This window comes from Pholcus phalangioides, unplaced genomic scaffold (genome assembly GCF_987345545.1).
Source record: "Pholcus phalangioides strain wild (caught in Gottingen) unplaced genomic scaffold, Ppha-v1.0 ptg000011l_1, whole genome shotgun sequence".
NCBI lineage: Eukaryota > Metazoa > Arthropoda > Arachnida > Araneae > Pholcidae > Pholcus > Pholcus phalangioides.
This window is the reverse complement of record NW_028301604.1, coordinates 43,272,589-43,289,756: the sequence shown is the minus strand read 5'-3', so window position 1 is coordinate 43,289,756 and position 17,168 is coordinate 43,272,589. Positions and strand designations below refer to the sequence as shown.

The 17,168-nt window shown below is 37.0% G+C and overlaps 1 protein-coding gene across 4 annotated transcripts in view; it reads left to right on the top strand.

Moving 5' to 3' along the window:
- The first annotated feature begins 3,875 nt into the window (after positions 1-3,875).
- Positions 3,876-17,168, top strand: part of LOC149080452 (receptor expression-enhancing protein 1-like) — a 239,189-nt gene continuing 225,896 nt past the window's right edge. For all 4 annotated transcript variants that reach the window (XR_016193584.1, XM_089239565.1, XM_089239567.1 and 1 more), the window contains exon 1: positions 3,876-4,074. Coding sequence is in view for 1 of the 4 variants with exons in the window: in XM_089239565.1 (XP_089095691.1) it covers positions 4,043-4,074 (32 nt within the window). In the remaining 3 variants the exon portion in view is untranslated. The remainder of the gene's footprint in view (positions 4,075-17,168) is intronic.

The following is a 17,168-nucleotide window of genomic DNA, read 5'->3' as shown; positions in this document are numbered from 1 at the left end:
CTCAACTCCAAGTAATTCTCAGTAAACTTTTCCGCTTACAACGTGTTTTCATGACAGTTTTTTTGAAAAACGTTATAAGTGGGATCCACTATATACTATATATTTATTACTAAATTTATTTGTTTATGAACTAAATTTATTTTTTAATTTTGTATTTTTATCCTTTATTTTATTTTTTATTTTCATTCTACAGGACGAAACCTTTCTGAAGAAGTGAAAATTAAAAAAATTAATAAACTAACTTTTGTTATCATACTTAATTTAATTTTTTTCTTTTCATCGGGTTTTAATCTCCTTTAAAAACTTATTTGATAAAAAGTTATTTTTTTGTTAATTTAAAATTTTTAAATTTTAATCTTATTTACATTCCGCGTTAATTTTTTAAATGTAGTTCCTAATTTTAAATACGTTATAATAATTTCAAATATTCTAATATTATATTAATATAAATTTTATTTAAATTTACAATTTTTATTGAAACCATTTTTATTGGTCTGTTTTACCGCATTTAACGCTGTTTTTTTTTCAACCTTCTATCGTTTTTCGAATTAGAATATCTCAGAAAATATTGCACTTAAAAACGTAGAATTCTTTTGGTTGGCATTAGCAGTGATAGGGCAACAACTTTCTAATTGGGTTGTTGGAGCACAGGGAGAAGAGTCCGTGTAAAAAGTTAACATTTCTATTTTAATAAACTATACAGCCTCATGCAAAATAAATGACGTATTTGAGTACTGATCGTTATTTGGATACTTTTTCCTAAATTTATCACTTACCCTATTCCTTAGTAAGTATGTATAATTACCGCATTTATTACATTTACCGTAGTATATGTATTTATACATAGGCATATTTTAGTTATGAAATTTATTTAAAATTTTCTGATTTTCCTCCTTTGTTTAATTTGTTGTTTTCATTTTGTTTCATTTTTGTTTGATTTTTTCATTGTTACAGAAAGAGAAGTCGTGAAAAGGTGAACGAATGTGAGAGGTCACACAAGAAAGCCAAATTCATAAAAAAATCGGGTGCAGGAGCTTCTAATAATAAGAAGAATGTTTATAGTGACCAGCTGCAGTTTCTTTCAAAATTGTACAATGCACGGAATGTAGAAGAGAACTTTGAGGAAGACAATGGAAATCAAAACTCATCAATTGGGGGCGAGTCTCTCACTCAGCCAGAAACAATGGACGAAGGTGCCACGAGCTCAACCCAAGCGACTTCACCCAGAAGTCCCAATCTGAACTTTCCACGGATGGAATTTCTTGATGGAATGGTCCAGGGGGGCGATAAAAGCTACAGGTTCAACATAACTAAAATCTCTCCACAGCACAATGCTTATTGTTCTCAATGAAAAAATCCCAGAATCCTTTACGTTATGTTCAGCAAAGGTTACCTCAATAACTAGCTTATCGCTTGAAGGTTTGTCGCCAAGACGGCATTATGCTGTCATCCCTTAAAATAAAATTAGATTGGTAAAACCATATAACCAATTAACGATTTCGCTTTTATTTAGTCTGCTCCCGCGACAATATTACCATAATAACCAATTGCGGTCGAGAATTCAAAGTAAAAATAAAAAATATATTGTTAAACGCAGCCAGGTAATATGTTGGCGCCAACCAACATATCGTCTTTCGCCAATTTTAAAGCAACCTCGTTCATGCATTGCGCTGTAGGGAGAAACTACATTCAACATAGGATCCTATGGCTTCGCTTGAGTAAGGGAGCGATGAGAGAGAAAAAAAAAAGTTTGGAAAACTATGTCGTAACGATTAGGTTGACCATATTTTCTCGAAAGAAATACGGGATATTGAGATTCCAAATACGGGACATCGCCAATTATTGCCAAAAATGACGCCAAGACCGAGCAAAGTTGCCAAATATTGTTATAATTACGAAAAATCACAATGGTGGTAAATGGAGCGTTACTGCAAATTGCAGTGGATTAAAATGAATTTCACGAAAAAATCGTTCACCAAGACAAATGTGGGAGATTAATATTCTCATTTATAGTTGTAATTATCATAATATAGTTTATTAGTTAAAAAATGATTTCAATCTTTGACTTCAATAAAGAATAAAGTTCAAGTAGGCTTCGTGTAAAATACGGGAAAAACCGGGACACTTTCGCAAAAAAGTCGGGACGGCCAAAAATACAAAAAATACCGGGATTGTCCCGGGAAATTTGGGATGTATGGTCATTTTATATAGGATAGAAGTGTATGTGCCGCGGTTCTTTTTTCAAGAACCGTGGCTCACTCACTCTTTGAAAAGACCGCTCTTCTAGACGGTTCATGAGCGGCAGAGTTGCCAGATTGGCGGTTTTCCCGCCAAATTGGGCTGGTTTGAAAACGGTTCGGCGGGAAATTTTTGGCTTTGGCGGGTGGCGGTTTCTTGGGCGGTTTTTCCAAAATTGTGTTCATGGCTAATTTCTCCCTATTTTCCTTTATTTTTCTTTGCTTGCGCGAGCAAAAAAGTTTTTTCTTTTTCATTTCAGTCCCCAACCTCATGTTGTGTTTTCTTCCTGACAAGGCAGAAGGGGTGGAGGGCATCTCGGCCAACTATGGAAAGCCAGAACTTTCAACCATAATGCCTTTGCCACCCAATAAATGAAGGGGCCATAACACAAAAACTTGAGAAACTGTCCTAGGCTCTAGATCAGTGGTTTTCAACCTTTATGATACCGCGGCCGGTCGGTTATAATATATTCAATGTAGTATAAGGGAAGTAGTATATCCAAGGCCCCACATCCTGAAGCAGAGCCCTAGGCTCTGATCTTTTGCGGCCCCTTCATGATGAATTTATAGCGTGAAAAAGCAAAAAAAAAATTGTGAAAATTGCCCTGGGTCCCAGGGCTGGAGCCTTGTCAGCCCATCCCTTGTGGGGGCCATGAGTATATCCAATAACTATAAGGGAAATGGGAGACTTCAGTGACGTCACGATCTTCGCGCGGAGGCCTTCTTCTATAGGTGTTGCTCCGGCCCGACGGTTGGGAAACATAGTATCTAGACCACAGAAGCCTGTGAAAAAAACCGTAGCCTCCACAAGCGTGGAGCTAGCATGGCAGGGCTCAAGAACTAGTTCTGTCTTAACGCATGAGCCCAACCGGGCATGGCCCGAGGGCCTCAGAAAAACGAGAGGCAGTTGTATTTTTAGGGGATTTTCCATGTAGAGCATCAGAAATATCACTTGACTCTCGGGGCCCATGATGCTCTTAAAACGGCCCTGACAGGAACCCAGAAGAGTTCTTAAATTTTTGTTTACTATATATAGACTGTGAAAAATCTGGTCTGGGACCCATACCTAATTTTTAAAATCATTGTACCAAATTTCGTAGGCACCTATGCACAATTTGAGACAGTGCCGTCTTGACGCATGGGCCAACCCGGGCACGTCACTGAGGCCTTGAATGAAGGGCGGGGGAGGGATAAAAAAATGAGATATGGTTAAGATATGGTCTGGATAGAGAGCTGAGCAAAATCAATTTGCCCGGGGGTCCATGATGTTTTGAAAACGGCCCGACTCCAGGCCATCTCTTGGCCGTTTTTCCAGGAGAGAGAATGTGTAGCCCTGACTTTCGCAACTTTTCAAAGAAATCAATTTATTCGGTAAAAAAAACATATTTTTTACGAAAAAGTGAAAAGTTGGGTGGGGGGGGGGGAGGAAGAGTTACTGCTATAAAAACACAAGAAAAGCTATAAGCCACATCGTTGCAGGCTAGAATATCGTCAAACTGTAGCTCGATCGTTGCTTCATAGATAGCAGCACCAGCTCTAATATTCTGGGCTACTTTTTGGCTACTTTTGAAGAGGATTTTGGCTGGAAATTTTTTAAGGACCTGGCAACTCTGATGAGCGGATCTCCCATCTCTAATCACTTGTGATAGAAGCAGTGTAGAGTCCTGAATAACACCAAAAGAGACTTGTGATAAAATGGAATGGAGTATTTGTTGTATAAATGAATCAAAATGAACGCTTGCCTAATATTCTTCAGTGTTTCATTAATATTCTCTCTCTCCTTCTGGATTTAAGAAATTTCGCACATGGCATCAGCATTATTGTCTAGAATTGTTATGTAAGTAGATATATTATGTTTCGAGATAGTTTTGCATAGAGATGTAAAATTCTCGAGAATATTCTCTGGTAGGACAACTATTATAAATAACTTGAAAATATTCTTATAAATCCTTGATGAGAATATTCTCCTCTTATTTATAATATTGTTACATATAATATCCTTGAGAATATTCTCTGGAAGGACTACTTTCATAAATAACTGGGGAATATTCTTATAGAAAATAATAAGAATTATTCTGAAGTTATTAATAATAGTCCTTCCAGAGAATATTCTCATCGAGGAGAATATTCTCTGGAAGGACTATTATTAATAACTTCAGAATAATTCTTATTATTTTCTATAAGAATATTCCCCAGTTATTTATGAAAGTAGTCCTTCCAGAGAATATTCTCAAGGATATTATAGTGAATATTCTCCTCGATGAGAATATTCTTCAGTTACCGAAATCTTTCCAGAGAGTATTATCAAGAGTATATGTAATAACGTGTATTATAATAAATAATCTCGATAAATAACTTGAGAATAATGATTATTATTTTTGATAAGAATATTCTCTAGTAATTTATAATAGTAGTCCTTTGAGAGAATATTCTCTGCCCCTGTCTCTCTTCCAGTCAAGAAGATGGGTATATTGAAGTTTGTAGACCACAATATTAAAGAAAATTAAACCAACACAGCTGAATTACACAACTTTTAAAAAAAAAGGGAGTGATACAGAATTTAAGTGTATTGTGCATTGAAAAAACAACAGTTCTGTATCTTATTAGAATGAAGGTGATTGTATAATAATTGCTTCCTTTATCAATCAACTTTGATTTAATTTCTTTTGTGTTGTGAACTTATTTCTGAAAATTTATCTAATTTTAAAATAATTTTTTAATGTTTTAATTTAATAGTTCCTAAAATCTTTATAACCAAACTTTTAAAACCTCTCATCATGGCCTCAAACTAAAGTTGTCATTGGGGAGTGATTATACCAAGAATTGTTTTGTTGTAAATGTTTCAGGCAATGAAAACTGATTTATATTTCACAATATAAACAAAATTAGTAAAAAAAATTAAATTATTTAAAAGAGAAATGAATATTCTCGATTATTCTCCAATTTTTACATCCAGGAGAATATTCTCGTTCTCCGAGAAATATTCTCACCTCACATCTCTAGTTTTGCATCTTCACAAGCTTTTGTGTTCTGAAATTATATAGGGAACACATGCAGTATGATCCAGACATTGATAATTTTTCGGTCCAAACACGTCGGATGGCCTCAGACGAAAGTCGCAAAAGCCAAACAGACGCTACGGTCGCCAGGAAAAATAATGTAATAAAAATACCCCAACATGAATAAAAATATCACGTCAAAAACAATTTTACAACAATAAGTGATTTTGGGGTTAAAAAATTAATGATTCTCACACACACAGGGTTGAAAATAAATATTTACATAAATGGCACGGTTAAGAATAAATATTTACACCGAAATAAAGGAAACAAGGATTACCATGTGGGGGGGGGGTGTATAATTGTCTAGAGGGATGCTTTGTAATCTTCCCATTTGACATTCCTAACTATTTCCAGAAAGGAACCTGTTATTTTCCGGATATTATGCTGAGGTGAGCTCGGAAAGAAAAGTCATCACGTCTCCGCCGGGACTCGAACCCAGGCCCTCTTGCATACCGTTCCAGAAAGATAATAAATTTATCAATTTTTTTTTTTCCAAGCAAGTTTTATTGAACAAAAACAAAGCCAAATAAAATTTAAAATTTGTGCCTATTCTGTTCCATCAGAGCCATAGGCGGAGATAGACTTGGAAGTCTGGGGGGGGCAAAGTCATTATTGCTGGGGGGGGCACGATGATGATGTCAATTCATATACACACATATACATTAGATCTGCCCACTCCACTTTTGATGATGAGGGGGGGGGGGGGCAATGTCCCCCCCCCCCCCCGTATCTCCGCCCATGATCAGAGCTCTTGATGTGTTGCAGAAAGCGCTCAATGGTATTGGTATGACACCCTGTTTCGGAGTTGACAAAATCAATACTGTGGTTAACTTTCAAATGGGCGTAGCCTCTCTCTTCTAGATGATTATAAGCCTTCCAGCAATCAGAATGAATCAGTATTTCTATCCATGCCTCGATCAACCCAAGGAACATATCTGCAGACCTATCGTGAACAACTACCAAAAACAATTTCCCTGAATCCCCCCACCCCACCTAAAACCCACTGACCCTCCACCCTGTGACCTCTATTGTACTTCCTCTTCCCAATCTTCCGCTCATCTATTTCTGCAATCTTACCTGGGCCACCTATTTTCTCAGACTTCAGCTCAATGTGATCAAGGATAGCTTCTTTGATGAATTTCTGCCAGTTGGATAAGGTGCGTTGTTAAAAAAAAGAACTGTGCTATCCCAGTGGTGTTTTCACCTAGCACCATTAACCCTCCAAGGATCACAGAAGATTCACAAAATGGTTTGAAAAAAAACACTTCACCTTCAACAAAATGTTTTCAAAAGTGGCCAGCTAGAAAATGCTTTCCCCCCTTCTGCTCCGCAGGACATCGAGCAAGGGGTGCTAGGGATTTGACTGAAGTGGCATTTGTGTAACGCCCACTTAATGCCTCTATTCTTTAGGCTGAACAATAGTGCACCTCTGGATTTTTGTCGAACCTGCTCAATCGTTCTGACAGAGTAGAGAGTTACTTACTTGTTCCGGTTTAACTATTCAGAAATATAAGTGAGGGAAATATGCTGAAAATTTTTTTTTTTAGGTGTTCTGCATATGAGATAATTTAGGTGTTAAAAAAATAAAGGAGGAAAAGTGTGTGTAGATCTTGAACGTATAATTTATGCTTGATTTTTTTTTTTTTTTTAGATCATCAATCTATTTTAGAGGTTCTTATCCCATCGGCTTCAGAAATGGGTCATACAAATCCATCTGAATTATAAATATACCTTATATTTGTTGTTCCACTAATTTCACAAATAATGAAAATCGAACATTTTGTTTGTATAGGTGTTTGTATTGTTATTTAATAGACGCTTTCAGATACAAAATATAAGGCTTCTAAAGTTGATCATTCTGTTGAATTTGTGTTACGGCTAAAAAAAGTAAAAAAACTGTGTTGTCCACAGTGTTCTGGCTATGAGGTGAAACACAAAAATTCTTGTTCAAAAATAGATCAGAGTATGTCATGATGTGGATGTGCTTACAATTCACAAGAGTTTGCAATTCGACCACTGCACATAACATTTCGGGGTATTCCCAAAGCCAAAAGTTGCGAGGGTTAAGGTCAGGTGAACTGATTGCCAGGTGTCATGTCATCCTATTATTGTCAAAATCATTCTTCAGCAGCTGCTTTGCTAGTATTGCAATGTGCCTCTTGATAGAAGTTCTATCCACACACTGATGCTGTGGAAGTGCCGAAATGATGTAGTTGCACAAAATAGATTATACTGCTGGCCAAGTACAGCATCATCTACTTGCACATTTTGCACTTTTTCTTTTCTTTTGCCAAAGAAATTTTCATTGCTTCGGAAGTATCCATGTAAATTTTCAAGTCATTTTGACCAGTAATCCTTAGAGCACACGAGTGGTGCCGTGGTCAGATGCTCGTCTTCCACTATGAAGGTTACCATCAAGGTCCATGGGTTCGAATCCGGGCATAAAACATTAGAAGCAAGTTCTTTACCTACCGAGCCTGCGGCGACCACCGATGGATGGAGCCTTCATTTCCCACCCAACTCCTCTGATTGGAAATTGCAGTATGGCGATATATGACCGGAGTTGGTGTGCTGTAAAGTAGTAGTAGTTATTGTATAGTTTGGAATCAGAATTCAATCTAATTATAATCACCCTGTATATAGCTGATTATTTTTCGTAAATCTGTTACTACTATACCATAGAATCTTGATTAACTGGGCTTAATGGTGAAAGTATAAAAAACATTATTGAATATTTAGACTGGGTGATATACAGTATGAGATGTGGTACTTATGGGAATGAAAATGTCTGTGGGGGTAATGTACCTACTAGTACACTGATCTTTGTCCTTTAAGGACAACTGGTGTCTTTACTAGATTATAAGACCACCTGTGTGCCCCTAGCATGATGGTATCACTACTGTTGCTGCTTCTTTGTGAAGGAAAAACAAAATAAAACCCTGTGAGATAATGCACCACTACATTTAGATGTTTAAATGCAATACTTATTCATGAATTTGCTAAAGATAGAGCATCAGAATGTAGCCAAAGGTTAATGAGAAATTCTGGCTTCTGTATATCACTTTAAATAACTAAGATACTTTATATGAAAAAAATATATACATTCATGCCACTTTTATGAGACTTTGGAAAAAAAACCACTTATTCCATTTAAAGATATACCACCAGAATGTCCCCAAGAATATAAAATGTAAGAATGAAAAATATTTTGGCTAATAATGAACCAATGATATTTTTCAAGGAAAAATATATATATTTATGCCACTTTTATTTGATTTTAAAAAAAAAACCAAGGATTAAACCAAACAACCCTACATGAGGGCAATAAAATTAAAAATATTGAAAAATGTTAATATGAATAATTATTAAATTTGAAAAGAAAAATTTATGTTAAAAAAATAATGTGCGCTAATAATAATTTTAAAAAATGAAACGAGTTCTATTTCTGTAAATGATAATCAAAAAGTATGTGTTAAAAGTAATGAATAGTGACATGCATGGAGCACCCAGTATAGGTGAAATCTCAACATGTCTGTTCCTGTTTTCATCGAACATTGAAAGCATGAGTCACGAACCATCATCATCAAGCTGCCGCTCCAAAGTTGGGCATGTGATAGTGTACAACAGATACTAGGAAAGAGAACATGTGATTCACTACTTTCGTCCAATCACGTGCTATCAAGAGAGTATACAGAAAAGTACTGTTTTTGGCGGCAGTTGCATAGAAGCACTTGACATGAAAGCATGTAATAAAGTTTCCAGTGATAATTCTTCCACCTACGCAATACGCTCGCCTAATAACCCAGTGATGTTCACCCAATGAACCATATCCTACCGTTGTAAATTTCCAGTGATAATTCTTCAACCAATGCATTACGCCCACTTAATTATCCAGTAATGTGCATTACATCGACAGCATTTCATCATCGAGAGGCTTACTGTGATCATCACAGATGATAGCATCTCTACTGAACGAATTCCTAATAATGATTGTCCAAACCTGGCATCTCCACATCAAAAATTGACTAAATGTGCACTTCAAGTTGTGTTGTATGTGTTCCGAGGCCACTTCTGAGTCAACACCCACTATGTGAATACGGCGGTATCTAGATAAGTTAAAATTTTTTGATTGTTCGGTTTTGGTTGGGGGCCCCCAACAGTAACCAAGTTAAAATGTAAAATTTTGAATGATTATACAATTGTCGTAATTCTCTTAAGGTGCACCTAACATTTCATATTTATTTTAGATGTTTGAATAATCGATAACACTAGTCTGCATGATATCAGATGATTGAAAACTAATAACTGTCCTTAGCTCACTTTTTTATGCTGATTACAGAACCGTTCTTAGTTTTCTTCTATCACCTACAGTTCGTTCGCAATCGACCCGAGTTGATTTTGAAGATTCATCGCTGAGAATATTATGTGTTTGTCACACATAACATAAGTGTACTTTTACATGCCAACTTATAGAACCACTTTTAGAACAGTCTGATTGGCAAGAGTCCAAAAAGTAACATTAAAGCTGTCAGATGCTCGCATTGCCTGTTCATTTCTCTTCCTGCTTGCATTTTCACAAGTTGTTCTCAGTTTGTCTTGTTGTTTTACAATGTCTACATGCAAGTGTGTGAACAATCCTAATGTTTTCTGTTATATTTGCGGAAATTTTGTAGTGCTTAAGCAATTAACGGATATAACAGACTTTGTGAGGGAAGCTTACTGTGCTTATTTTAAAATGAAACTAGGTGATTAGGATAAGGCATGGGCACCAAAGAAAGTTTGCCGCTATTGTGTTGAAAGGTTAAAGTTATGGAAAAAAGGAAAGAAAACGTGCATGCCGCGCGCGCGTCTTCAATTCCTATGGTGTGGAGGGAGCCTAAAGACCACTTTAATGACTGTTACTTCTGCTTAATTAATGTACAGGGGCGCAATGTAAAAAATAAGAACAAAATTGTGTATCTAAGCATGCCTTCAGCCATTATGCCAGTTCCACATGGACAAGAACTGCCTGCCCCTGTTCCTCCAGCTGCTTTAACGTGGCCGAAGATGTTGAATGTGAACATGCTGCAATCTCCGAAGATGATGGTGGTGATGTCTATGAGTCTAAAGATGACTTTAATCCACAATGGTTCTCCCAGAGTGAACTTAATGATCTAGTAATTGATCGAATCTTGCCTAAGGAATCTGCAGAACTACTTGGTTCCCGGCTTAAAAGCAAGAATCTTCTGAAATCAGGAACACATTTTTCTTGGTACAGACTTAGAGAAAAAGAACTACTTCCTTTATTCTCAAAGAAAGATTCATTGGTTTACTGCAATAACACCAACAAGTTGATGCACTTCTATGGTATTGAACATTATCCTACTAAGTGGTGACTTCTTGGTTTATTGACTCCTCCGAGAGGAGTCTCAAAGTTGTGTTACTGCATAATGGGAATGTGTATGGGTCTATTCTTGTGGTCCATTCAGTTCAAATGAAAGAGACATTCGAGAACATGAAGGAACTGTTAAGAAATATTCAGTATGTGTTACACAAATGGCTCATCTGTGGTAACTTCGAAATTATAGAAATACTATTAGAACAACAAGCTGGGTACACAAAAATGCCTTGCTTTCTAAGTGAATGGGGCAGTCGGGCAAAGCAAAAGCATTGGATTGTGAGAGTTTGGCCAGAGCGGATATATTTTGTTCCTGGGACTAAATGTATCCTGCACAAACCGTTCGTAGATTCCTCCTCCCCCCCCCCCAAAAAAAAAATCTTGCTTCCACCATTACACATCAAATTGGGCTTGATGAAGCAGTTTGTAAGGGCTCTACCACAAGCTGGGCCCTGCTTCAAGTGCCTTTCTGTGAAATTTCCCTCCATCACACTCGAAAAATTGAAAGCTGGAATTTTTGTTGGTCCTCAAATCAAACTGATGAAGGAGAAAGATTTTGAAAAAAAATGATGAATGAGAGAGAAAAAGACTCATGGACCGCCTTCTCATGTTTCCGAAATTTTTCTAGGGAATAACAAAGATCCAAATTACAGGAACATTGTTGAAACAATGTTGAAGAATTTCAAGAAGTTGAGTTGTAACATGAGTGTAAAAGTGCACTTTCTACACTCCCATATCAAGTACTTTGCAGAAAATCTAGGACATTACAGTGAAGAGTACGGTAAATGTTTTCACCAGGATATTAAAGAGATGGAGAATAGGTACCAGGGAAGATGGAATGAAAATATGATAGCGGACTATTGTTGGATGTTGAAGAGGGACAGAATTGATGAAGGAGGATCTGCAAGAAAGTCAAAAAGGAGAAAGTTTGTTTAATGGAACACTGTTTGCTTTTTGTTTTATTAAAGAATAGTCATGAAATTATTAGGACAGTTCTTTACAGTATTTTTAACTCTATAATGCCCAGATCGGCCGAGTAGGTTAATGCCCATAACCGCCTCAAGTCGGCCCAGCTAGGGGGTATGGGTATGTTTTGGTGGGCTTTTGTCACCAACGGGGAAGAAGATGAAAGCTCTTGTCAGAGGCGGGAACGGGAAAGACAACTGCAACGCCCTATCAATGAGATTTTAAAAGCTGATGTACTAGAATGTTCCTTGAGAATGAACTAAGGGTACTCAATGCATTTTACAAAGAGATAATACTGTGAGGAAAGGGGTGTTTTCAGTATATAGATAAATTATCTCCCGAAAATCCATTGAAATGAAAAGGGTGAACGTCAATGCAAAGGGTGGCATGAATAGAAACTCATGGAGAGGGAAAGTGGCCGAAATTTGGACGAGTCCACTTCGAACACAAAAACTTGGTATTTTCACGATCCTCCCAGGTTTTCTATCTGGGCATTAAAGAGTTAAAGTGTGTAACCAAATACTTTGTATGAAATGGTGACAGATTTTTGATTACATTAATTAAAATATTGAAAAGATTACTTATTTTTTGTAAAAACTTGACGTGATAGACAAAAATGGAAGTCATTTTCAGTATCAGCATTAAAAATTGATTCAGGAACACTGTTTTTTAAGAAATCATCTGACAAAAAGTTTAAAAATGCAGACGTGTAATACATGGTTCTAACTTAAAAATATGCAACGCCTGTAAAAAAAAAAAAAATTGAATAATTTTTTGGTTTTCAACAGCAACTTGAATAACTTATAAACGAATTAAACACTTCATTTCAGTTTTAATCTGTGTTAAATTTGAGTGTTTTTTTGTTCTTGAGTTACTTAACACTCATTCCTTTTCAGTCCCATTTGAGCCTGGGTGTCAATACTCTTAGCATATTGCACACTACTGCTAAACCCTCCTGCTCTGAAACAATAATTCTGCTCTGAAACAATAATTCTGCTCTACCAAGTTGAGTGTGCGACTGGCAAAAGCTAGAGGTCTCTTGCCCTCAGGTTCAACTTGCTGTAACACAGCACCTATGCCTGTACCCGAAGCATCAGTATAAATTTTTAACTTACAACCTTCCTTTCTGGTTGTTAATACGGGAGTATCAACTAAAGGCCTCTTCAATTTTTCAAATGCTTGTTGATGGACCTCTGCACTGAAATCTATATCTTTTTTTGTCAGTTGAAACAAAGGGTATGCAATGTCACTGAAGTGAGGAACAAATTGTCTATACCAGCTACAAAGTCCAAGGAAACGCTGAAGCTGTTTTAAATATAATGGCCTTTTATATTGGGAAATAGCCTCAGTTTGTATAGGCTTAACGTCCCATCCTTCATAGGATAAATTTAGACCCGAATATTCTGAGTTGTTTTTAAATAGACAACACTTTCCTGGTTTTAACATTAACCCTGCTTCCTGAAGACAAGAAAAAACAATTCTTAAATTTTGTAAATGTTGTTCAAAAGTTGGACCATAAACAATGTCATCCAGATAAAATTCCGTACACCTCCCCACTAAGTGACCTAAAACCATGGTCATTATACGCTGAAAGGTGGCAGGGGGCGTTATTAATGCCAAACGGTATGACCTTAAAATAGTACATCCTGGATTCCGTGACAAAAGAGGTTTTTTCACGAGCCTAAGTCAAATGTGGATATAAAGGCTGAACTGCCAATTCTTTGTTGCATCTGGTCAATCGATGGCAAGAGGTACCTATCTGGAGTGTTAATTTTGTTCATTTTTTTATAGTCAAATAGCAAATCGCCAATTTCCTGTTTTCTTTCAGATAAGAAAACAAGGTTAACTCCAACTGGTTTAAGCCAGTTCTATAATGTCATCTTCCAACATTTGTTTAACCTGCTCTTCCACCTAGGCAAGAGAAATGGGGACCTAAAAATGGTGCTACCTTGAGTATCAATTTTATGTTCAATTAAATGCGTTCTTCCTGGTTTATCCCGAAAAGGTTTTCAAAATTGGATAATTGATCAAACAATTTTTTCTGATTATCACAAAATTCAGAAGATTCAACTAAAGTTGTAATTTTTATCTATCAATTCCCCCCTTTATTGTCGAAGTCCTCCATTTAATTTGTTGTGTTTGAAATCAATTATTAATTCTAATTTAGACAAAATGTCTATTCCCCACAATACTTCAGAAGGTGTTCTGGCAAGTACTATCAAATCTGTGTCAATAGTACTATTTTATACTTCGACCCGAGTCAATAGCACTCCAACAGGTTGACAACACTCGCCCGAGGCCAACTGAAAATTATCACCTATATAGGGTCTAATTTCATTTTTGTTCTTGCACACCCTCTGTGCCAATTCAAGGCTAATCACCGATTTATCAGCCCCAGTATCAATAATAGCTCTTACATAGCTCTCATTAATTTTAACAACCGGAAACAAAAAAATCAAATTGAGAGGAATTAGAGATCACAGGAACATCACCCCCTTTATGTACCTGTGGGCCCGTTTTCCTGTTGACCATTTTGTTGTGAAGGGTAATTTTCAACCACATCACCGGGTTGATTACATCCAAAACAGGTCAATTGAGAATATCTGTGACTGAGCCCTTGGCAAAAGTGATCTAGTGAACTCCTGCACATTGCAAGTCTTAAAGGGCACTCTCTTGGTAAATTTGACCTCTAAAAAGATCCATTTCGATCATTTTTACAACTTGAATTTTGAAAGGAGTTGTATATTGATCCAATAACAAAAATAATTTTTGTAATGTATCTGGTTGATGTATTTCCAAAAAGTTTGTTCTTATCCACAGTGGAAATTGTTTGATAATCAATTCAATTTTTTTTGGAAACCAGTATGGATGGGTCATAAGACTTGAATAATTCAAGTTTATACAAGACAAAAATCCAAATGGGACGCACTCGAATAATTCTGAGAAAACAACGCTTGGGCTAACTCAATTCGTATATAATGCGGCAAAAATGTCAGCAGCATTAACTTCTTGAAATTCTCCCAAGGATCCCCAAAATCCATTTTCTGTATTTCATCATTACCTATATTGGTCCACCACAATTGAGCTCTACTTTCAATTTTATTCAGAACATTTTGTAGGAAAAAGAAAATGTTACATTTGCTTCAAAATTCTTGAACATTTTGTCCTGAAAATATGTTAAACGACCACCACTCTAACAAGCTGGTTTGGCAAATGAATTGCCAGAATTCAAGGGGATCGCAGGTGAAAACCCTGTATAAGTCTGATCGTCATCCTTGAAAACAAAATCATTTTAATCAGGTTCAACCTTTTCTGTATTCAGGTTGAACCTTATGGATGACAACAATGTCCAGGCATACTATTAAAATTTCTAGAATTCATTTTTACAAATACAAATTAATTTTTCAAAAATATTTGCGAAGTTCCCAAAAAAAAATTAGAGTTATAACACAAGTGTGAAAAAAAAATTAGATCAGAGCCGATCAACGATCACATCATTTTCCAAAAGTTCAAATTTGAATTTATCATACGATTGTAAATCTTTGACTAGATATATTATTTTAACTAGATTGATTACAAGAACAACATAAATGATGTTTGTGATCGCTCATTTTGAAAGGCATAAAAAAAGGTTGAAACACGAATTTGCAATGCGATCACGAAAATTCAAACTCAAGTTTAAGATGCAATCAACATATTGAGATTTCAAAATTGTCATCCAAATAAATGAACTGGAATCGGCCCAGCCCCCAGATTTAAATGCAATGTTTATCGTGCATTTCCCAGTTCATTATTAAATTATATCCAGTGTGATCATTAAATGGATGACAACAATGAAAGAAATTAGACATTCGTTAAATAATAAACATTTATTCTGTTAACTATTAGAATTTAACACAAAAAGATTATCACAGTTAGCTTTTCTCTCTCAAAACATTATTTTGAAACAGTAAAAGAACCCTCTCACCGCTTTGTCCAGAAATTCACATGCTAGTCCACATCGTCAACAAACCAGTCCACGATATCACATTTAAGCACTGGTCTTTTATGTCCCGCGATCGGAGAAAACCCAGGAGCTGAGTTTACACAGATTTGCGTCCTGAAGTGTTCATTGAAACCACAGGCCAACCCTGCATAGGAGACAGCAGGCGACGAAAGTCAAGAGAGTCCCAGATGCAGCTGGTCTGGCTACTGATCAATCCACACAACTGACGAGACCATGACCACCTTTGAACATTACAAGAGCACCGGTAACGAGATGAGAGGTGCTGAAGCACACCTTTCTAGAATTGGTACATTATAATTGAGAGACTACCTGGCATACGTGCCTCAATGGGGCGAGATGCCTTAGAATAAGTAACTGTTTTGAAGACTAGGAATCAGTCGGAAGTAGCTAGCATCTCTATGCATCTGGTATTTATACGAGAGCATTTTTACAATGCCTCATGATGGAACTAATCACAAAGCCGAAGGTACAGTACTGAACTTGCATTTAATTTACATATCTTCATGAGAGAGAGAGAGAGAGAGAGAAATAATATTGCACAAAAATATATATATATCATAGAATCTGGCTACACAAACACAAGAAATTGGAGATCTTGCCAGGATCCAAAACTTTTAAGCCTATTGCAAGTTGCAGAAACTCATGAAATTATTGACCGTAAGATGGTCCCAGGACTCACCAACGACATGAAGGTAAAGTTATTGCACATATATATATCACACTTTGCAGAACATTTACATTACATTTCACATATACACTGAAGAGCCAAAAAAACTGGTAAACCTGCCTAATATCGTGTAGGGCCCCCGCGAGCCCGCAGAAGTGCTGCAACACGACGTGGCATGGACTCGACTAATGTCTGAAGTAGTGCTGTAGGTAATTGACACCATGAATCCTGCAGGGCTGTCCATAAATCCGTAGGAGTAAGAGGGGGTGGAGATCTCTTCTGAACAGCACGTTGCAAGGCATCCCAGATATGTTTAATAATGTTCATGTCTGGGGATTTAGGTGGCCAGCGGAAGTGTCTAAAGTCAGAAGAGTGTTCCTGGAGCCACTTTGTAGCAATTCCGGACGTGTGGGGTGTCGCATTGTCCTGCTGAAATTGTCCAAGTCTGTCGGAATGCACAATGGACATGAATGGGTGCAGGTGATCAGACAGGATGCTTACGTACCTGGCACCTGTCAAAGTCGTATCTAGACTTATCAGGGGTCCCATATCATGTCAACTGCACACGCTCCATACCATCACAGAGCCTCCACCAGCTTGAACAGTCCCCTGTTGACATGTAGGGTCCATGGATTCATGAGGTTGTCTCCATACCCGTACACGTCCATCAGCTCGAAGCAATTGGAACCGAGACTCGTCAGACCAGGCAACGTGTTTCCAGTCCTCAACAGTCCAATGTCGGTGTTGTCGGGATCAGGCGAGGCATAAAGCTTTGTGTCGTGCAGTCATCAGGGGTACACGAGTGGGCCTTCAGCTCCGAAAGCCCATATCGATGATGTTTCGCTGAATGGTT